Raw genomic sequence first — 22,932 nt, forward strand, 5'->3', positions numbered from 1 at the left:
CCACTTGTATATGTTTTGTACCAGGCAGCAAGAGATACATAGGTCTTAATTCTACTTTCCTTTATTTTGTTTTGAATTTGGCCAAGAGAAGGGAAAAGGGAGGTGTGAAAGATCAGCTTCCTGAAATGATAGGTCTGTCTATAGGGTCAACCATCTTCCCCTGTCAGGTTCTTACCCAGCTCAGATTTGTTGATTACATTAGCTCTATCCATGGCTTTAGAATTCAGAGCTCCAAGTTGTAACTTTACACATGTAAATGTGCTAGATCTATATGAATGAATAGTGCAAAAGGAGCAAGAGGCATTGAGGTACAGGATTAGACATGCCTGCTCGCAACAGCGAGTAGAGACTCTGGCAGTAGGTAGAATTGACTCCTAAACGTGACACTGGAATAGCGGAAACACAGGTCTCAAAGAGAAAGTGGAAATTTAGCTTGGATGGGAACAAATTGGCAATAAAGGTACATGAAATAAGACCTAGTGGCATAACTGCCACCACTATAAAGGTCTGAACTTTGAAAGAAGGCAGTTGGGCCTCAATTGTCACACTCAGGGTGATCCTATAACTCGGTGGATGTCTGTCTTCTTGGGAATGAAGTCTTAAAGAACTCATTTGGCTGCAAGCACAGAGCTGCATTTTTCAATCTATGCATCAGTAATAAAGGTGGATTGTTTTGATATCTATCTACTTGATACCTGGTTCTATCTCTTAACTGGTTTGAATCAGAGGGCCAAAAGAGTACTGGTGTTTTTTGTTTTGTTTTTTATCTTTCCTAAAGCCTCAACAGAAAAGAAATACAGAAGGAGAAGAAAAAAACAAAAGAGATACAGTTGACTTACAACCAAAAATGAGATTAGGGTAGAGAGAGAAAAATATTAGCATATGGAAACAGAGAGTAAGAAAAGTTGGAGAGACAGAGGGAGGGAGAATGAATGAGTGAGAACGAGGCCCAAATATCTCTATGATTTTATTCTGTCTTACTGTTTGCTGCCTTCTAAAATGCTAACTGGGAGTTCAATCAACGTTTATAGTTTCTAACTGCTCTTGTCTCTGATATATAGAATTTACTTAAATAAATAAAATTAGAATATTCCAACAGTGAAGAAATTATTCTAGTGAAATAATGACCAGCACAAATGTCTGGAATAATTCAAGTCTCTACCCTGACTGAAAACATTACAAACAGGTTTAAATGTTCTACAATTCATTTTTGTCATAAACTCAGAGGTCATGCCATTCAGTTAGTAAGGTCAAAATAACACGTATCCATAGAAGTGTGAATTTTTACTTGCTGTTCAGCTAGGGATTGTGCCAAAAGTTCTGTTATGGTCTTAAATTTATGCTTTTTTCCACCATAGTAAACTACTTTATGGACACAATAGGTAGTATCAAAGTCTGAAAATGTAATAATTACTGAAAAACGTAATAATTACTATCTTAGTATGCTGTACTATTAGACAGTCAATTAATGAAGTTTTTCAACCCTACTGAACAAGTGAATATCCAAAAATGTTTATGCTTTATGTGCTTTATTGTCTGTAAAAGCTTCTGTGGTTCATTGTTACTTAGTGTTTTACATTAAATTTAAATGGCATTTTTAATTTAAAACAATAATACTATGGACACAACATCTAATCAGAATTTGGATATATTTTTAGGAATGTACATTAAATTGTACTTATTTTTGTTCTCCTGCATCCAGGTACATTTTAGGCATCAGAATCGTTTTTCTATCATCTTCAACTACACATAAGGCTGATTAGGTTCCTTTGGAGAAGCCATGCTAATGTTTTGTCAGCCACAAGGTGGAGCTGTGATGTTCACACAAAATCATACCAGGGGCATGTCATAGACTTTTATTCTAGTAATATATTTACCCTTCTAGCTTAGTTATTCAATACATCAAAATTCTAATTTGAGAATAAATCCATAATTCTAGAATATAAGCACCCCTTGCCCACACACACACACACACACACACACGAAAAGTGAGCAAGGAAATGTGGATGTATCCAGGAGGATCATGTTTTCATGCTATTTAATACCTACCTGGGCATGGTACTATTGAAAGCATACCAAATAAATAATGAAAAGTAAAAATGGTTACAAAAAAAAAAGAAAGAAAATTTCCACTTAACTGCCTAAGCAAAATAAAAAAAACAAAATCAGTGAAACAAGAATTCCATGAAAATGAGATGTTGCCTGTAATTCCGTGTTGGAGATCATGAATACAATCTGGGGTCCCATAAATGCAAGTGTGGACCTAGAGAACTGACCATGACATATTCATTTTATTGCCTCATCTCAAATGCTGATAAGTGTTCAGTTTAAGAGGAATCATTAAACCTTTGACCCCTGTTTTATAGATAGTATTGTTCCAAATTTTTCTTAACCTGTACTTTCAAAGAAAGAAAAAGAATCAGATCAAGAATTTATTCTTAGTAAAATAGAACAGGCTGAAAATAAAGGGTTTTTTTTTCCTCTGACAGTGATATGATTATGTATAGATTATTATTAATCTGTGCAAAGCCATAAACATTTTATTTTTTTGAAATCTCAAGTCTTTTATTAAGAAACTTCAGATTGTGATGTCCAAATCTACCAGGATGTCGGAATCCAATTATAAAACACGGGCTCCATCATGAACATTTCCACTCTCGTCCCTGAGTGCTCCTCCTTCTGCCTCTTGACCCCATGGACCACCTTCTCTCTATGTCATTAAAGCCAAGGGGTCGGTCTAATCTTCTTCCTCTTCTTCACCCACTCCGTGAAATCGGTCACCAAATCTGGCTAGTTTCACCTCATAGATAGGCTCTATCTATGACAAATTTGAATTTGTCATTTCCCAATTTCTCTCCATGATCACTACCACCAGGGTTAAAGTTCAAATCTTCTCTTAACAGCTTCAATTAATATTACTGCAAGAGTTTTTCAGGTGGTCACAACTGCCAGGTTTAGCCCTTTGACAACTTCTCCCTAAAATTCACCCTTAATCTCACAGTCAGAGGGATCCACCCAAAATGTAGACAAGATCTCCCCTCCTTCACACTTATACTCTAGCAACACTGCACTATACTCTTTCTCTCACACACCATGGGCCTTTGCTCATGATCTCATTAAGGCTTCAAATGCCTTTCCCACCCTTCTTCACCATCATTAGCCATCACTGTGTTTCAGTTTGGGCTCATCTCCTCCAGGAAGCCTGAGCGCTGGGGTTTCAATTGCATTCTGTGGGTACTACAGCCCAGTCTCTCTCACATCCCATTCGACTATGATTTTAGCAATTGTGTCCTAGTCATGTTTGTACCTCTAGCAACTACCACAAAGCCAGCCCAAAAAGGCACTCACTACATGCACATTGAATTGTTTAAGAAAAAGAGAAAAAATAGGGAGGAGGCATTGATGCTCAAGGAAAACCCCCCAAGAAAACTTGTTTTTGCTAATTATCCATTTAGAATTGACTACGTTTTAAAGTATTTATTTCCTAGGGGCACCTGAGTGACTCAGTCAGTTAAGCGTCCAACTCTCGGTTTTGGCTCAGGCCATGATCTCATGGTTTGTTGAGATCAAGTCCCACATATGGCTCTGTGTTGACAGCACGGAGCCTGCCTGGGACACTCTCTCTCTCTCTCTCTCTCTCTCTCTCTGCCCCTTCCCCACTCATTCTCTCTCTCTCAAAATAAACATTTAAAAAATTAACTTTAAAATGTCTATTTCTTAGACTCCGTATATGTTAACTATAGCTCAGCAAACAGCCAAGATTAAAACTACAAACCCAAGATTATTGATTAGTGAAAAACACGCTATGTGGACAACCATATGCTTAACCTAAATTGGCAGTCATTCTTTCGATGAGGTACCATGGAATGTTCTTCTGCTTGCCTCAAAAAATAACCAACACCAGTTATGCTAGTAAGTAACAGTCAGAAAATAACACTGATTTTATACTTCAGAGTATTATATGAACCTCTTCAGATTTGTCTACAAAACCTATGCTCCTTCATATTTTTCTCAGATTGCTTTTTGTATTCAAGTTCTTGGAGGACTGTGGTCTCGTTATTTTTCATGAAAAAGTCAGTTTCAGGCACAGGTTCCTTTTGAATTTACTTCTTTTTAATCCTTCTTCACAACATACTTCTATTCACAGAAATTATGGCACTAACAAAAACACTGAAGGAAACTGCATGTGTCTGTAATTGCCACGTAGTTAGCCTGTCCATAAGGTAAAACTGGCCTTTTTATTTGCCTAGAGAAAAAAGTGGCAAATAATTAAAACACTACATTGAAAAGTAGAGATTTCTTTACTTATCACTTCTCTGCTTTTTACTGGTCGTTTGACTTTTACTAAGTAACTTAATCTCTTTCGATTCAGTTTCCTGTTCTTTAAAATAGGCACTTAAAGTTGCTCAAGGGGTGTGCCTGGGTGCCTCTGACTCTTGATTTTAGCTCAGGTCATGAGCTGATTTCACAGTTCATGAGATGGAGCCCTGCATTGGGCTCAGTGCTGTCAGCACAGAACCTGCTTAGGATTCTCTCTCTCCCCCTTTCTCTCTCCCTCTCCTCTGCTCTCTCTCACTCTCTTTCAAATAATAAACTTAAAAAAAAAGCTGCTCAAGAACGCAGTAAGGTAACATGCTCAGAGTTGTTATGTGCAGTCCCTGTTTAGGTATCAATAATTATGTCTACTTTTTTATTATTATCATGAAAAAAGTGTTGCATTCCCTCCTAGCTGACATCAAATGTAAGCTTTAGGTGAATACCTGTCTGAGCGGGCTCCCTCCAAGCTGTATCGCAGGTAATTCATACCATCCAGGAACTGGCTGCTGGGTAGAGAGTCATCACCCAGCTCTTTCAGATCCTCGGGCCTTAGGTATTCTCCTCCATCACCTGTCATTGTGTCATCACCTTGAAGCAACCAGAGAAAGACAAAGCATTATGCGTTGAATGTAATATTAACTACAAAATAGGAGGATTGTGGAAAATACCAGCATAATAGCACTGACATCACTGAAACACCACACACCAAAGAAAACAGAACGCATGCAATTAAAAAGTGATAAAACTTAGAGAAACAATATTTGACGTGCTTCTATCGCTTACCAAGAAGAAATAATTACCTGAATTCTAATTCTCTTAATATCAGTCAGTTCTCTTTACTCATTTCTTCATCACTCATTTCTTTACTCATTTTCTTTAGCTGGCTTATAGCTTATATTATTTAACTTAGTACAATATGTAGGCTGCTTAACTTCTACACACAGTTCCAATAATTTTGTACATGATGTCCGGCATTAACATTCTCTTCATGTCATTGGCAATATGCTAAGTAATATCTACTGCTCTAAAACAAATCTGTGGACGGGGCGCCTGGGTGGCGCAGTCGGTTAAGCGTCCGACTTCAGCCAGGTCACGATCTCGCGGTCTGTGAGTTCGAGCCCCGCATCGGGCTCTGGGCTGATGGCTCAGAGCCTGGAGCCTGTTTCCGATTCTGTGTCTCCCTCTCGCTCTGCCCCTCCCCTGTTCATGCTCTGTCTCTCTCTGTCCCCCCCAAAAAAATTAAAAAAAATAAAAATAAAAAATAAAACAAATCTGTGGTATATTAAAGGAAGGGATATAATTTATAAGATTAGCAAGATATGCACATTAGGGAAAGAACACCAGAACAATGTGAACAGATTGTGACATTTTAATAAACAACCTTGAATTTAATTTTAAAAACACTGGAGAGCATAAAAAGTATGTTTTGTTGGAAACTAGATGGCTTCCCAAAGGTGAACTATAGGGAAAAAAGTGAATTAAGTAACTAAGTTGTAGCAGAAAGAGATGACTAAGTGTGGTGGCTCATATTTAGAAGCCCAAATGTTAAGGGTACATCCCCTGCCCGTGATTAGGAATAGAATGCTTTCAACAATATCTTTTTCAGGTAATTCAATAAATAATACCCCATTCACAGAAATGTTCTATATGCCATTAACATGCTGAGATGAATAAATAAATAATATAGCTGAGAGAAACTGTCTTTGAGGACTCTGAGACACTAATCACACACTTTAAGCCTCATAATCTATGTAAAGGAAAACTTGAAAGAATGGACTTTATTCCTACAACTAAGTTAAATATTGTTTTATTCTCATTTGTTTCAAATAATCGTTCCAAATCAACACTAATTTATAGAGATACAGCATTAAAGAACTGTAAGAAGGGTGGGTCTTTGACATTTCATTATTTGTCTGTATATATGATTTTAAGATCTCAGATTATTAGGTCTCTAAATTACTTAAAGCTGATGACAGACTGAAAAAAAAAAGATCTTTCAGTAAATAGGGATGTAACTTATTCACCATTAGATTTTTGTCTTAAAGTCAATGCATTTAACATTTGACAGTTACAAGTTTCATCATTAAAAATATTTTCATGGCTCTTTCAGGGACACCATTAGATTTTTATTGAGTTTTAGAACTCTGAGTTAGGATACCCAGAGTATTATTAAAAATTGAGTCTTTAAGGGCACCTGGGTGGTTGAGTTGGTTAAGCATCCAACTCTTGATTTTGGCTCAGGTCATGATCTCATGGTTTGTGAGTTCAAGTCCCACATCAGTTTCTGTGCTGACCATGTGGAGCTTGCTTAGGATTCTGTCTCCTTCTCTCTCTGCCCCTCTTCCATTTGCTTTTTGTATCCTTCTCAAAAATAAAGAGAAATGAAACTTTCAAGATAAAATGAAAGTTGAGTCTTTAGAATTGGACAGACCTGGGTTCAAATTCTGATTCTGTTATCACTGGCTTGTTAATCTTCCAGAGCCTCAGTTTCCACAACTAGTAAATGGGAATGATACTAATAATCTATCACATATACTAGTTATATGAATTAAATAACACAAAAATGTGTAATAAAATGCCAGAGTATAATAACTACTAGCTATTGCTTCTACTAATACAAAATGGTGAACGTATTACACATTGAGCTAAATTTCATTTATGCAAAAATATTATAAAGAAATAGAATTTTATTGTTTAAAAATTCATAAATCTGATAGCTCTAAGGAAAACATAAGTCTTTAAAATTATGTTTGTTAAAGTGGTCTCCACCCCACCTCCAGCCCTTACATATATTTTCCTCTTCAAAGTGTTCCCTCACAAAGCAAGATGTAACAACAGATAAATAACAATATAGTCAAACACAAAATGCATGATGTTTGTCAACTTTAAGAACTAAAAAGGTCAGGGGTGCCTGGGTGGCTCAGTTGGTTGAGCATCTGACTCTTGATTGCAGCTCGGGTCATGATCCCATGGGATCGAGCCCTGCATCGAGGCCCACACTGAGCATGGAGCCTGCTTAAGGTTCTCTCTCTCTCCCCATCTGCCCCTCTCCCTCTCTTTCTCTAAAAAAAAAAAAAAAGAAGCCCAAAAGGTCAGAAGAGAGAGAGATCACTTTAGGATGACGTGATAGGTTCAGTAGTCTCCTCCCTAAAATTTCATGTCCATTTGGAACGTGAGGATGTGGCATTATTTGGAGATATGTCCTTTACAGACATAACTAAGTTAAGGACCAAGATGAGATATACTGGATAAATCCAATGTGAACATTCATATAAGAGACAGAGAAAGAGACACAGAGGAGAATGCCATGTGAAAGCATGCCATGTGAAGGTTGAAGCAATGTGTCTAAAAACCAAGGGGTGAACACCAAGAATCACTGACAGCTACTAGAAGCTGGAGGAGACAAGACTCTTCCCTAGAGCCATTGGAGGTTAGTATGGTCCCACCATAGACTTTTCACTCCCAGAACTGTGAGAGAATAGGTTTGAGCCACTAAGTTTGTAGTAATTTCTTGTGATATTCCTCGGAAATTCAGTAAAGCTGGTGAAGCACTCACTGAAGAAAGAATTGAAGCTGAGTATTTGTTCGGGCTCAGTTTTCATGGGCAGAGATTGTCAGTACTTCAGGAGAGAGGCTCATGTGTAAGGGGTCATGGAGGGCAGTAAAAACAATATGAAAGACTAATAATCATTACTTATTTAGAGAATACTACGTGAAATAACTTGGCAATAGTACACGTTCATGTTGGTGAGCAATGGCAAACAGTCCAGAAAGAGAGTGTCTGAACATAGTGATAAAATCAAGAAGCTCAGACATTTTGTTATAGGCCTTGTAGGATTTGTTTGTTCCTCCTATTTCCCCCTCTCTTGTATGATTGGTACATTTTTACATAGGAGTGTTTTTATAAGTCCAACTAAGTTGGGTGCCCCTTTGTTTATTTCTGGGGGAAAAGATTGTAAGATCAATTCTAAGAATTGGTGTACCGAAACACAGGCTTTGTCTGGTTTGGCTATAAGGCTAAATTCTTTCCAGAAAAAAAAAAAAGTACGCAAGTTTTGTTAACATTCGGGAAGACTAAGTCTACTCTTATTTATGCAAAGGTGAAGGGAATAGCTGGATGCAGAATCTGTCATATAATACAAGGAAGAAGTGAACAGCCTCACAAAGTGTCAAGTGTTCACAGCAGAAGTGTGTCCGATGGAGATAATAGCTGATGCCTCTACACTGCATCATAACACTGCCCTTCTGGAGTTCTCTTGATTATTATTAGTACACATCATTCCAGAGAGCCAGTGGAGAAGTTTGTACAAACCATCCAAACACAGGAATATACGGGGTAAAAAACTTTTTTTACTTAAAAAAAAAAGGAAACAATTGTTTGAGTATGTGGGACGGGAGTCACGTTTCTACAGGTATTTTAGTTACATAAGTGTTATGACCCCTGAGCCCCACTATATAACTTACTGCTGTGGAGCTGAGTCAGCAAAGGCGGGGATCAGCTCATGATCTTATGAAGATGTAGAGGATTACTCTTACAGCTCTGTTTTCGTCTGCACAGTACGATACTCTCGTACTGAATTCCCATTTCTACCTTTTCCTGCCATGTTGCTCCACCAGGACTTATTTATAATATGACTGAGCTATTATAGCAGCTTTCATACTGGGCTTACATTCTCCATCCAGCACTTAATGGCTGTGTGCTGTTGAGCAAACTACTTAGTGTGTTTAAGTCTTAGTCCTTTCATGTTCAGGTGAGCCCTTCCTCACCTGAAAAACAATGAGGGGAAATCCATAGTCTATCTCATGTGGATGCCATGGGGATTAAATGAGATAATGAACCTAGCATTGTAGATGCTTAGCAAATATTTTCTCTTCCATCAAATATCTCCTTCCTTCCAATTTCTTCCTAATACACTCATTTAGTGTAACATGGCTGGCTTAATCTTTGTAAAAATTAGATATGTTTCACTCATTAATCAAAAATTTTAATATGCCCTAATTTCCCAGACTTTTCAGTTAATAATTCAACCATTCCACAGCGAAGCCCAATATGTTTTAATGCATTAGCCAAACCGAATGACTGGATTATTTTGCCACTCTGTGTCTCTCTCTTGCACTTTCCTATCTCAGGACCTTCCATACTTCCACACTCCTTCTCTACTCTCTAAAATCTGTGTCACCTTCCTATTGATCTCTCCATTTCAGCAAGTCCACGGCACTGTGCCAGGTCTCTCCTCCTGACCTTCCAGGGCACATATGAACAGTGATGGGATAGTGCCTGCAGTTACACTTCATTTAACTTCTACATTATCTCTCCATATATGTTTCTAACGGCATGCCCTATGTCCACCTTTGATTCCCCCGTGGTACAGGGATAGAACTTTATAGACGATAACATCACTTTTACTATCTGTGGACTGGATTCATAAGTGGATATCCTGATTACTATATCAAGTTAGCTTGAAAGGACATCTGTACTTGGCTTGAATATCCTTTTGAATTTTGAAACACATACTACTATCAAAACAGATTTTTAAAAAAGGCAGGAATTGACTAATACCTTCAAAACACACGTGGCTGCACCTCGTCCATATGGATAATAGGTTCCACAAAAACATTTTAAGCACATAAAACATTAACGGGTTGGCAATGTCAACCAGCCAAGTTTCTTTATACTAATTCTTTGCACTAAAAGTTACCTCACAATACTCAAATACTGTATATCCTACACATAAAAATTATTCAACTTGAATTTCTTTCTCGGAAAAAAATGTTACTAAGCGTTTGGCTATGTCTAAAAAAAAAGAAAGCTTCTTCTGTCACCGTAAAAGATATTCTTGATCATTAGCCAATATTTCTCTCAAATCAAGACTTTTATCACTAATAACTCTTAATCTATAAGTGTTTTAACAAAAGTACACAAGATGTCATAGCTACATCTTACATTATGCAATAAGCAGCTCCAAGAAACTGTTTCACATGAATGGAATTTCTATAAACCCACGAAGTACTCTGAATGCATTAGCTATCAGAATTATTTAATAATTATGTAGGAAATAAGGAAATTAAATAATCACTAATTTATTTGATCTATAAATTTAGATTTTCATGTAGCAGGTTTGCTTAAAGTGGTGCCAAATGTACCTTGAATCTTTCTCAGTGGATAGAATATTTTATTTTATTCATTTTTCCCTATATGCCAAAGCTGCCCTAAATCATTTTAAGAGTTACTTTTTCTTTATTCCTAGCTACCTTAATAAATCACATAATAGCTATCCATTTCATATATTTTTAGCCATATCTAAAACTTATCTCCATCCAAGAAGGATATGAAATACAATCAGTCAAGTCGTCTTAGTTTTAACAGGTTCATGCTAGTTAAATGTCAACTTATCAAAGAATTATTTTTTTTTCTCTGAATTTGTATTCTAACAAGAGACCTAGTTATGGAAAAATATTTACATAATGCTCATTAGGTAATTTAATTCTACTAATAGTTCTCAACAATTTAATTCTAATAATAGGTAGCAAACTCATTAGTAGTAAAAGCAGGTTATGGCTTTAAGCTTCCAAGTTAATAAAATCCACACACTCACATGCACACATACACAACTCCATCCATATTAGACACGCTATTTCAAAAGAAACAGATTAGTATTAGGCACCCAGATTTAAATAGCAGGCGAGTTGCTTCTCTCCAGTTAAGAAAAATTAAAAGCAAAAAAAAGCTTTCACTCCAATCCCTTCCTCTAAAGATACCTGAATCACTAAGCGCTTCCCCGTCAATAAAGTTGCCACCGAACTGTTTAAAAGCTGTTAAGAAAGATGACCCCAGAAAACAAAATATGATGCTCATATATGGATGCTGAAAATTAGCTGGCAAGTGTTAGGAAGGAACACAACATTATTATAATACTTGGAACTACTACCTTTGGCCATTATTAATTTATTTATACTAATACAGTGACCAAAGTGCTCATTCTTGTCGTAAGTTCTTACAAAAGCTGAGATACGTCGGTGCCTGTTACCAGTAGGTGAACAAATTGGTTCCAAATAACATGTCAAGTGAAGTTTTACTTTATGGTTCTATCTTGAGGAACCTAAAAATCTGCTTCTAATATTTCTTAGTAAAAGCAGTTATTATTGACACTAGTACTACGATCTATGGCAATAATTTTTCAAACATATACATTTGACCAAAAGCTGTACTATTGAAATTTGGTTACATGCTTCATTACATACCTCATTAGCTGCATGCATGATTTTTTGGCAGCGATATTTTTGTTCAAGGAAAGTCAGCTGCTCTAACTGAAGTGGAGGTAGGGAGCAACACACTCCCTACCCCATTGGGTATTACATTCCAATACCCCATCCTCCCGCCAGGCAGACCCTGGTGCTCCTTTTAGAGCCCTAGCCTCTCACACTTTGAAATCCACCACCTTAGACACTTTTTATCAACTCTAAGACTATACAGGACATATGCGATGACTTAATCAAATTCTTATGTTGAATTAGTATGACTTACTAATTTTAACCTTATCTAAGCCTCCTTTCCTCTGGACTTAAAATATATTCTGTTCATTGGAACCAATCAGAAACAGAGATTGCTCGAGATACCATTGAGAAAGTATACTTTTAAGGGCTTTAAGAGTAACTTTGAAAGTGTATTTTAACATAATTAAAACATACATTAATAATAATTGTATTATCAGGCAGATTTTTTTTCCACAGTTGGCCAATTTCCAGTGCCTTTCCACTTTTCCAGTCCTGTCATTTAGTAACACATTAAAGATAATACCCATTGAAAAAATAGACTAATTGCTATCCTCTCTGCCCCAAATGGCAAAAGTGTATGTTCTGAAACAAGGGTGAAAAAGTAATTTTAAATGTTAGGATGCTGTCACTCATACTCACTGCACCAGCTTAGTCCCTGAGAAAAAGGATGGCTTGCTTGTCTTTGTGTAAGAGAGTGACAGATGTCACAGAAACTGAATAAAATTCTTACCCTCTTCATCAGAAACATCAAGAACCTCAGTCATCGTCTCAGGAACATTTAGCTTGTGTTTTTCCGTAATAGTCTGCAAAGGAAAAAAAAATCATTAATATGCAAGTTAAATTCCAACACAAGAGCAAAAGAATCACTGAGGAGGTCACATGGACAGCCTCAGCAAGCCATCCGTCCCTGGGCATTTCATCTTCCCACATGCATGTTTGGAAGCTTCTTTTCTTATTCTCTTTCATGAAAATTCCTTTGTTCTTTCTGAAGATATACAATCATTGACTCCAGTGAAGTTGTACAAGAGGAAGTTCATTATTTTGAGTACCTTTCTGAAAATAAATTCTTTAGCAATGGCATTAATAATTAGTCATATTGAGAAAGCAGATTAACGTTTTCAGGGCTTCCCTAAAACAAACTGAGTGATGTCTCCAGAAAAGCTTTAAAAAGAAGCAATGAACGTATGTAATTTGTTAAAAACAAAGCCATCGGAAAAGAAGTTGCAAACAAGGTGAAAGACAAACTGGGCAGAAAATGTGACACATGTCTTCTGGGACCAGAGGATCCATGGGTCTACGGTTCTGGTTTGTCACTTATATGCCTTCCACCAAAGCACTCCAGAGCTGTCAAGGCCACTGCGTTCCATTCCTGATAGGCAATGGAAGGTTAAGAGACCAGGTTCTGAAGACTGGCTACCTGGGTTCAAATTCTAATTTCATCATTTATTAGCTATGAGGCACAAGTTCCCTGATATCTCTGTGCCTCAATTTTCTCATGTGTAAAACAGAGATAATAATACTAGTTCGTAAAACTGTTATGAAGATTAAGTGAAATAATAGAAATAAGAGTTCTAAGAACAGTGCTTGGAACATGTTAGCACTCAAATATCTGCAGGCACAACATCATTATTATAACTGTAATTCAATATTAAATTCATCCTAAAACTGAAGAGGCTCTGAAGTTTTTAGTCATTCAAGGCACTCAAGAAACATTTAGAATGCCTACTGCATACCAGGCACTGTTTCAGACATCAAGGATATTACATATTAAAAAAAAAAAAGACAAAAATCCAATCTCACTACTTGAAATATCACCTAAAGACAGTCAAGTCTCAAGCTCATATCTCTAGTGTCTGCATTGAAAATGCATTAAGTGCATCGACTGGCATTTTAACAGGAGCTCTACCTAAGTCAAATTTTTAATTAAAGCCACTAAAATACAATAATAAACAGCTTGTCTCAGGATTTTAAACTTTGCTACATAAAGAACAGACTTGTTTTAATGGCTACAATGACCCTATCACCAGTTCTTTTCTTTCCCAAAGCAGTAGAGAACTTCAAATATGTTTACAGGGTAAGTCAACTAATTTGAAAATATATCCACATATACATGTATATCTGTGTGTCTAGAGGGACTGATGAAATCACAATGCGATACTACCTGCCCTTTCAGTGGTCCTGTAGCTCCTCCGAGAAAAAGCAAGACAAAGTGGCTCAGAAGAGTCAGGTATTGCAGAAAGGAGAGGCAGGAAGGCCTCATCTCTCACTCCATGTTACAGTCATGTTCACAGGTAACGTTCTCTTATACCTCCAAGTTTTTCCATGTATTCTTTCCTCTACCAGAAACATTCTTCTCCCTCTTTTCTTGGGCTCATATTAGAAGTAACTTCCATGGAGATACATTCCCCAATCCTCCCTGATGAATTTATTTTTAACTGTGACTATTTGCTGTCATGTACTGTTACAACTACATCATACACAGCTGTATGTGCCTTTATCTGCTCCCACAGAAGAGTGTGGGTCATTAACGATATGATCGTTTCCACAGAACCTGAAACATAGTTAAGTGCTTCTCAAATATACACTGAATAAACCAATGATACACAATTATGCAAAATATATTTTAAATCCACATAACCACTGAATAGACTTTCTTTTGGGTGACAAAACAGTTAAAGAATGGGAAGAAACTGAGAAGTCAGTCTCATGTCATCCCAATGAAGCCACAGTTGAAGATTAAAGTACTAAATTCAGCTTTCCTGCATGTTGCAGATGGTGTTTAAAGAATTCCATAATGTCTTATTCACCAAAAACAAACTAAACTTTAGGAAAAACAAAAGCACCCATTCAAAATTCTGGATAATAACAGGTGGTCAATAAATATTTGTTAAATGAACAAACTTAAGAAGACTATCGTTTACTTATTTCTATATTAGTTTATAAATTTAACATGAATAGATTAAAACCTATGTTTTATATCAAAGGTTTTCAACTCTAGCTGCTAATTAAAATCAGAGAAAATTTTAAAGCACTGTCGCTTGGATCCCATTACAGAACAATTAAATAAGAACCCCTGAGGGCCCAGCTATGAGTATTTTTATTTTCGTTATTTTTTTAAGCTTATTTATTTTGAGGGAAATTGAGAGAGACAGAGAGAGCATGCAATTGAGCAGGGTTGGGGAAAAGAGAGAGAGAGAGAGAGAGACAGACAGACAGACAGACAATAGAGAGAGAGAGGATCCCAAGCAGGCTTTGCAATCATGGTACAGAGCCTGACAGAGGGGCTCTATCTCACAAACTGTGAGATCGTGAGTTTAACTCAAGAGTCGGAGCTCAACTAAGCCATCCAAGTGCCCCAACTATGAGTATGTTTAAAAAGCTGTTCAGATGGGTCTATTGTGAGCTCAAAACGGAACCCATTTGGAGAAGCGTATAAATTGCAAAAAGTGATTTGCATTTAAAATAGAGGAAAGAGGGGCGCCTGGGTGGCGCAGTCGGTTAAGCGTCCGACTTCAGCCAGGTCACGATCTCGCGGTCCGGGAGTTCGAGCCCCGCGTCAGGCTCTGGGCTGATGGCTCAGAGCCTGGAGCCTGTTTCCGATTCTGTGTCTCCCTCTCTCTCTGCCCCTCCCCTGTTCATGCTCTGTCTCTCTCTGTCCCAAAAATAAATAAACATTGAAAAAAAAAATTAAAATAGAGGAAAGAGACGGTGACATCCTATTAAACTATGATATTCTATTAATTTTTAAATAAGATTCTCAGTGCAAATGATTTAAAAATGTGAAGGGGTATCTACTGTACTAGACTACACCAGAAAGCTTATTTTGCAGAAATGTTCTAGAGTATTTGCCCTTCAGAGGTCACGTTCCACAAGAGGATGCTTCTGTATTTGAAAATAAGCGACAGAAATATTTTTTAAATGATGAAGTTAACTTGCCCGATATTCTTAGTTTGTATCTTCAGACACTGATAATAGGACCGTATTTTCTTTGAGTTTCTAAGAGTGGAAATAGCTTTGCTTTAGTTTGGTCATTGAATACTATCAAAGTTATTATCAGCAAATATAGGTGGCAATCAAAAATTAACACACAGTGATCACATTGGTCATAGATATTTTTCTGTAAATATAGTAAAAATGCCCTCGACATGCAATGTAGTCAATATAGTATGCATTTGTTCGTGATGTAGTGTTTGACCTTTAGAAGGCCATCAATAAATACATGTCAAATGCACAAATAAGCCCTCCTACTTATGAGTAATATTATAAGAAATGAATACATATTTCCCTTTAAAAAGAAGTGTCCTTTGAAAACTTGATTATCAAAACATAAATATATGGTTTCATACAAATGCATCTGAATAGTACATAGAAAACAAGGATATAATTAAATGATCACGGGCTTCTCCTCCTGCTATAGAATCTAAGATTCTGTAGTCAAGATTAGAAACCACTCCAAAGTTAAAATGGTGCACAAGGCACAAATTTAATCCTATGTAATTAAATGAGATAATATGGCAATATAAACAGGATATGATAGATGGAAGGCTTAACAATGAGTTTTTAATATGCACTATGATGTGGGAAAGATGTAAAAAATAAAACAGGCGTCCTTAACGTGCTGTTTTGTGAATAATAGATAATATCTGGTTTCTTTTAAGCAAAAAAAAGTGTGTTTCACTGACCTCTACTTAGCCCACATCCCTTGTCGACCATTTCCTTTGTATCACATACTCACCAAGTCACCACAGCACGATGAGTGGTCTCGGCTAGTATGCCACCTCCTAATGCCCACACACAATGGCTCCCATCAGTGGAGCTACGGGCTAAATTTGGTTTTGTTCCCAAACCTATTTATACCAATTGTACATGTTAACAGAATGTCTGTAATAATTTAAATAGTATGTAAATAATATTTTTCTATAAAAACTAATGAAAATGGTTTGGAAATCTCAACATAGGTGAGTCACCAAAAATAAGTGCTACTCAGGTGTGGCTGAAACAATTATACAGAAGATTAGAAAGAAAAAAAAAAGTATGTCAAAAGTTTAAAAAGGTTCTGCACTCAGCATAGTGTTGCTTTATGATAATATACTTTAAGTATACATTGCTTTAAGATAATATACTTGATAATGTTTAAGCTTTAATATACATTGCTTTAAGATAATATACTTGATAATATTTAGATCAAGATATAGTTATCAAAATATCAAGATATAGATATAGGATATATACACAAATAAAACATAGTATGTCATAATGATTTTTTTTTGCGCAAGAATGATCATTTAGCCTTCTTCTAGTCAATGGACCTGTATTCAAAAAAAGATCTTGACTCCACCTCAAAAGGTGTCAGATAACTTCAAATGGATTTATTGCATTGCTGTTGTTATGATTCCTGTTTGAAATGACTTACAGCATTAGATAAGATTTAGGACACTGCATATTTACATTTCCTTAATTTCTTGTCAAAAATTTCCCCAATGTTTAAATGCTAATGTAAATATAATGTTATTTTTATTTTAGTAGCTTATTCAGTAATTTATGATGTCATTGTTATTTTAGTAGCTGAATCAGTAATTTTTAGTCTACACAACAGTGATCATATGCAACTTAAAATATGATCATTTCTGAAATTATGTAAATAACACAAATAATCAATGACAGCTGATCAATAAGTACAGGGATGAGTCATAGCTCAGTCTTCCAAACTGCTTTAGGTAATTGAGCTTGTCGGCTTCTGATGCCAGAAATGTGTCCCCCACACTTGGATGTCCATTCTGGCAAACACACAATGATTGTAATCCTGGGAGAATGCTAAACTGCCTCATATCCCCCACTGGGTCTTACAAAGTGAAGTTAGAAAAGCAAAGGTTAAGGAAACAAACCACAACTCCAGAATGTCTCAGAAATTTCTGAAGCAGTGGCTTCTCCCTTACAGACTGCCGCCTTACTCTTCTCTCTACACAATGACTTTATTCATACATTGGGGGAAAGAACTCTGGAAGGAGGATTAGCATGGGAAACTTTCTTTCATGGAAGAGAACTCACATGGCTGCTCAAATGGCACATCGTATGAATCTACTTATGTGAAATTTGTACATTTGTTGTGTAGCTGTAATTCAACTGTTACACTTAAATGGTGGTAACATTAAATTTAATTTTATTAATTTTACATAATTATTAAATGGTCTCTGCTATTTGCCTATTCACCAGTGAGTAGTTCCAAATTGTCCTTAGTGAATCTGCAGATTTTAGAAAATAATATTGAATATGATACCTCCAGGAAAATCAACAAATAACATTATTTCAGTGGGTTGTTTTTAATAGAAAATAAGGTGAAAACACTTCTTTTAAAATAAAATTTTAATGTTTGTTTGTTTTTGAAGGAGTGAGAGACAGAGCGTGAGCGGGGGAAGGTCAGACAGAGAGGGAGACACAAAATCCGAAAGCAGGCTCCGAGCTGTCAGCACAGAGCCCAACATGAGGCTCGAACTCACAAACCGTGAGATCATGACCTGAACTGAAGTCGGATGCTTCACTGACTGAGCCACCCAGACACCCCTAGATTAAAATACTTCTTTCACAAAATTCATGTTAAACTACTTTTAGTAAAGTCAAGATCAGTTATGTCAGAGTGATTAAGAACATGGTCTTCAGAATCTGACAACCTAAATTTGAATCTAGATCTACCCTCAATGCCTGCCATATCTGTAATCGCTAAATATTAATTTTTAATATCATTAAAATTATGTTAACATGTGATAACATGCTTCACATAACAATATGTGAAAAAAGTATGAATGAAAATCTCTTCCTAAAGAGAGGAAGTGCAAAGTAAGAAGGCCCACATAATAAACAGGAATAAGTTCGTATTTTCAATCCTTAATCCCAAATTCCATTTCACGGAACAATAAAACTCACAATTCTAAGAGAAGAATTCAATACTGAGAGGCAGAAAGCAAACATAGGGCAGCATCAAAACATGTTACCAATAAAATTAGCCATTTAGATAAAGGGGGTACTTGTTTAGTTAATGTAGGCAATGACTTCTCATCCCAACTAAAAACAAACATGCTACTATGTTTTACATTTGTTTGTTGGCTTTTTACCTAGAAACTTGATTTCTAAGTATAGTGGTTGTGATTGAGGAAATGCTCAGCTAGGCAGTGTAAAGAATCATAGTTACCAGAAAAGATAAAAAGCTCACAGCTCTAAGAGTAGTTTTCGTATTCCACTAGAGCTACATGTGGTAGAGATGTGACCACATGTCTAATTTCTGAAAGGTATCTGAACTTGTTTAGTGATAGCATTTAGCAAGCTAATTGCTCCTATTTTCAAATATAGAACTATACAGTTAAAAATCATTCACTCTAAGTAATATTTATGAGCCTAGAATCCCTTTGAAACCAGACACATATGTCCCACAGTTCTGTTGATGTTAAGGAAGAATTTATACTCCCTACAAAGCATGCCTCATTCTCCACTCCCATTAAACTGTAAGCTGCTGGCTGGGGAGGGGAGGGGAGGGGGTTGGTGGTGGTAATGTTTTCACCACTAATGACTCTTCAGTACTCAGCACAGACCCCAGGGCATATTTTTTATCTAATAAATATTGAAAAAATGAGTTACTTAAAGAAATGAATGGAAAAGCAGATCAAATAGGAAAAAAAAAAAAAAAGCAAGCTTGCCATCTAGTGGTCACTTGATAAAAATGTATGTACGTGATAACCAGAGCATGGAAAAGCTAATAAAGTTGACAGAAAACATGACTTCTAAGAATTGATGTGCTTGGCCACTAAATCTTGCCACTAAAGCCTTTACTTATCTGTGATTTATACATTGTTTCAAAGTTTCCAAATAAAGACACATATTATAGGTTCCTAATATGAAGATTTTCCTCTTCTAGTAATCATCTAGTAAGAAAAAGCCATTAAGATTCAGCCACACATAACAATTGAGAAGTATAGTGACAGGCAGTGACAAGACTTGTTTTTTTCTCCTATATAATTCATTGAAGCTATACCTTAAATCTTTAAACAAAATATTGTGGTGCACTAGCTGAAGGTTTTAAGATTCTGCTTGAGAAAACAAGCAGTACTATTCTCTCCCATCTAAATTCAGGCTGTGTCTTGCAGTTCATTAATAAATCATACTCCACTCTATTTAAAATTTCACATCAAACCAATTGTATTCCATCTACCTCAATGTTGACAGGGGCTTGGTGTCAGTCCGAAGAATAAAATTCCTTTCTTTTCCCACATATCTATCAAAATAAACAAGTGTTCTAAAACGATATGCATCATTGCTCGCTTAAGACATTTACTAGAACCCCATCCAGACTTTTTTTGTGTTGATTTATGATCTTATTGTCTCTAAAGAACATCTAATGTTCTACTGTCGCTCTATTTTTCTATTTTAAAAAGAGAAATTAAAGAGCTGTTGTTCTTAGAGTTCATGCTTAAGAAAAAAACGTTAAGAAGTTCAAAGAGAATAGCACTTCCACTTTCAGCTGTGAGTCTCCCTCTTCCGAGGCCTCCGTTAAGCTTTGCTCCAACTGAATAGTAAGAGAGCCTTACAACTCACTATTACCATAGCCTTCACTCTCCTAGAGTTTCTCTGGCAAACGGCAGTGATTATCACCGCTTCTCCTAAAGAATCAGCAATCATATTCAAAGGAATAAAAAAAAAATTAAGCATATATATACTGTGTCATGATACAGATATAGTTTGCCTACTAAGTACAATCAATTTTCTTTTTCAGTAAAGGAATAATCAGAAATAAGAAAGTGAGGATGAACTGTTCTCACGGGAACGCATTTGATCCAGTCATGAGCCCAGCATCTGGAGGTTGAGGGTCTTTCCAGAGGCTGGAGTGACCTCATGGCTAAGATCAGAAGTTTGCTGTGGAGTGTCCTACAACTGTGCCCGCAGTAGGTGTCACACCCAACTACAGTGAAAGGGCAGAGCAGCGAAACGACAAAGAAGTCAGTCCGGGGCGGTGGGGGGTGGGGGGGAGAACTAAATATAATAAAATTATGTTTACATTTTATATGGGTTGATGTTAACTAGAGGAAGCTAAAACCCCTGTATCCATTGTGTAAATGTATTTATTACATCTGCATACTTCTATGTTCTGCAATATAGTCACCAAAAGAAGTTCAAAAACCAAAAGCTCAACGCGTTTTATACGTGAAAAGTGTGTGGCTTGAAAACCAACACAATGGAGCCAAAGCCCATCAGTTCCTTTTACTCACCGTGGTGGTGGTGGTGACCTCCTCCGTTACAACCTTCAGGGTGTCGACCACGGAGATGTAGCCCAGACGCTTAGCAATCGCCAAGGCAGTGTTGCCATTCTGGAGACAGTGAAAGAGAGAAAGAGTGAGAACTGAGAGGGAGGACTGCGCCCTGAGCCAATGAGCTCACCGGCTGCTCCGCATGAGCCAGCATTTCCTTCCAAAACAAGGCACAGCTTAGGAAAATCACTAGTTTTTACCATTACAGCTGAATCTCTTTGTAACTTCTTTAGACTATAGCCCAGGTCACCATGGTAACACAACAAGCTGCATCTGCCTGCTCTTCTAATAAGAAGCACTTGACGCTTTAACCCTAAGGTTGTCAAACATCCCAACAGATATTGCACTGTGTTTAGGAAAGTACCTCTTGATCGGAGAATGATGCCTCCAAAAATTATTAGCAAGTATCAAATATTCTTACTCCTCATCAGAGGTCAGGCCATCTGCTGCAGGTAAGATGTTACCACAGGGAACTCAGTAACATATTTAGCTACAGCTGTGCACAGAGCTCACGGTGCAGCAAAAGAGCGCGAGCCAGCAACTCAGGCTCCAGCCCAGGCCACTGGGGATCCCGGTTTGTTTAATTGCACCGCTTAGTTTACATTTCAATGGCTCCACATCCCGAAGAGCTTTGTCTAAGCCAGCAGCCTCGCAAACTGTGCTCCCTTAAGAAGGCCGGGCGGGAGGGGCGGACTCGCGCTCACATCTGAGCGCCAGCTGTAAGCAGAGCACGTTCCAGCAGCCTAGACACAGGGCCCCACTCCCCCGAGAGAGAGAGACGGCCCGAGTCGGGCCCACGTCTCTCCCTCCCCGGGAAGCACTACCGGAGAAGTCACGCTGATTTCTGGAAAGGCTTTCCAGAAATCCCGGGCTTTCCAGAGTGCGGGGATTTATCGAAGGGGGATGTGTCTGAACTCAGCTCAGACAAGGGGCCGGCCGCCAGGGCGGCAGAGGAGGAGGAAGCAGCAGCGTGGTGAGGGGCAGCCGGCGCCTGCCTTACCGCGGTCGTGGCGTTGGGCTTGGCCCCGTGCTGCAGCAGGACGTTGATGATGTGCGTGTGGCCCTGCTGGGCGGCCTGGTGCAAAGGCGTGTAGCCGTTCTGTGGGTGACGGTGGCGACGACGGCCCGACCATAGATTTGCAGCGGGAGAAGGAAAACTAGGTTAGCCTTCATTTTGAATCTCTTAGTCTTATTTACAGCAAATCCATCAAGGATGCCTTTTATTTGGAGCGCAGTATCACCACCACCCCATTTCTCACCAGCAAATACTCCCTCTCACCTTATGGTCTGCTAAACGAAGAGAAAAGACTAGCTGATGAAATAGACTAACAAACTCCAAATTATAGCTATTATTATATGTTAACTAATTAGCATTAAAAATGGGTATGCTGAGAGATTTCTAATGACAGAAGGGCATTATCACAATGCTTTCTTCCCCGGGAAAAAAGAAAGAGTAAAATCTCAAAACCTTTTTAACGGAAAGATGCACAGGATATTTTCACAAGCCACTGCTTGTTTGTTAGGACTTTTCTAATAATCTTTGGGCCAGCGTTAGGGGTTCTAAACCAACGAAAGGAAATCGAAATCTTCCATTCCTTTCAGAGAGCAGCTTTGGTCCAAGAAGAGCACACTTAGAGAATGGAACATTTCGTTGAAAGCTGAGTGGCCCACTTTCAACAAAAAATGACTTTAAGAATTAGGTTCTTTTTAACATCCTAGTCTGAACTTCCTCATAGCTGAAAGCTCTGTAATCCGTGATTTGTGAGGAGCTGCTGGTGAGGTTAGTGGGAAGCCAGTCTTGCTCAGAACTCCAGTGGGTGGCAGGTAGGTCACAGGTTGGTTGCATATTCATGTTAATTAAACAAAGGGCGCCAGAATCCTTGGAGGCACAACAAAGCATTACTATCTATTATTCATTGAACATTCACTTTGTGGCGGATACCAGACCTTATATTTGTCTTTTAATCTTTGTTATCATCCTAAAAATGAAGGTGCTTGGTACATAGTTGGTGTCCCATAAATAATGAGTGACTGAGTGAATAGATGA

General features: G+C 37.6%; 1 protein-coding gene across 11 annotated transcripts in view; it reads right to left on the reverse strand.

Moving 5' to 3' along the window:
* Positions 1-22,932, reverse strand: part of ANK2 (ankyrin 2) — a 273,390-nt gene that overhangs the window by 65,877 nt on the left and 184,581 nt on the right. For 9 of the 11 annotated variants that reach the window (XM_047855606.1, XM_047855600.1, XM_047855602.1 and 6 more), the window contains 4 exons: positions 21,886-21,984; positions 20,847-20,945; positions 12,323-12,395; positions 4,761-4,905 (listed from right to left, as the gene is read on the reverse strand). In XM_047855606.1, the coding sequence (XP_047711562.1) occupies positions 4,761-4,905; positions 12,323-12,395; positions 20,847-20,945; positions 21,886-21,984 (416 nt within the window). Of the gene's footprint in view, positions 1-4,760; positions 4,906-11,076; positions 11,131-12,322; positions 12,396-20,846; positions 20,946-21,885; positions 21,985-22,932 lie in introns of all 11 variants that reach the window. The other 2 variants (XM_047855596.1, XM_047855597.1) reach the window with 1 other exon arrangement.

The sequence above is a fragment of the Prionailurus viverrinus genome, chromosome B1, assembly GCF_022837055.1.
Source record: "Prionailurus viverrinus isolate Anna chromosome B1, UM_Priviv_1.0, whole genome shotgun sequence".
Classification (NCBI taxonomy): domain Eukaryota; kingdom Metazoa; phylum Chordata; class Mammalia; order Carnivora; family Felidae; genus Prionailurus; species Prionailurus viverrinus.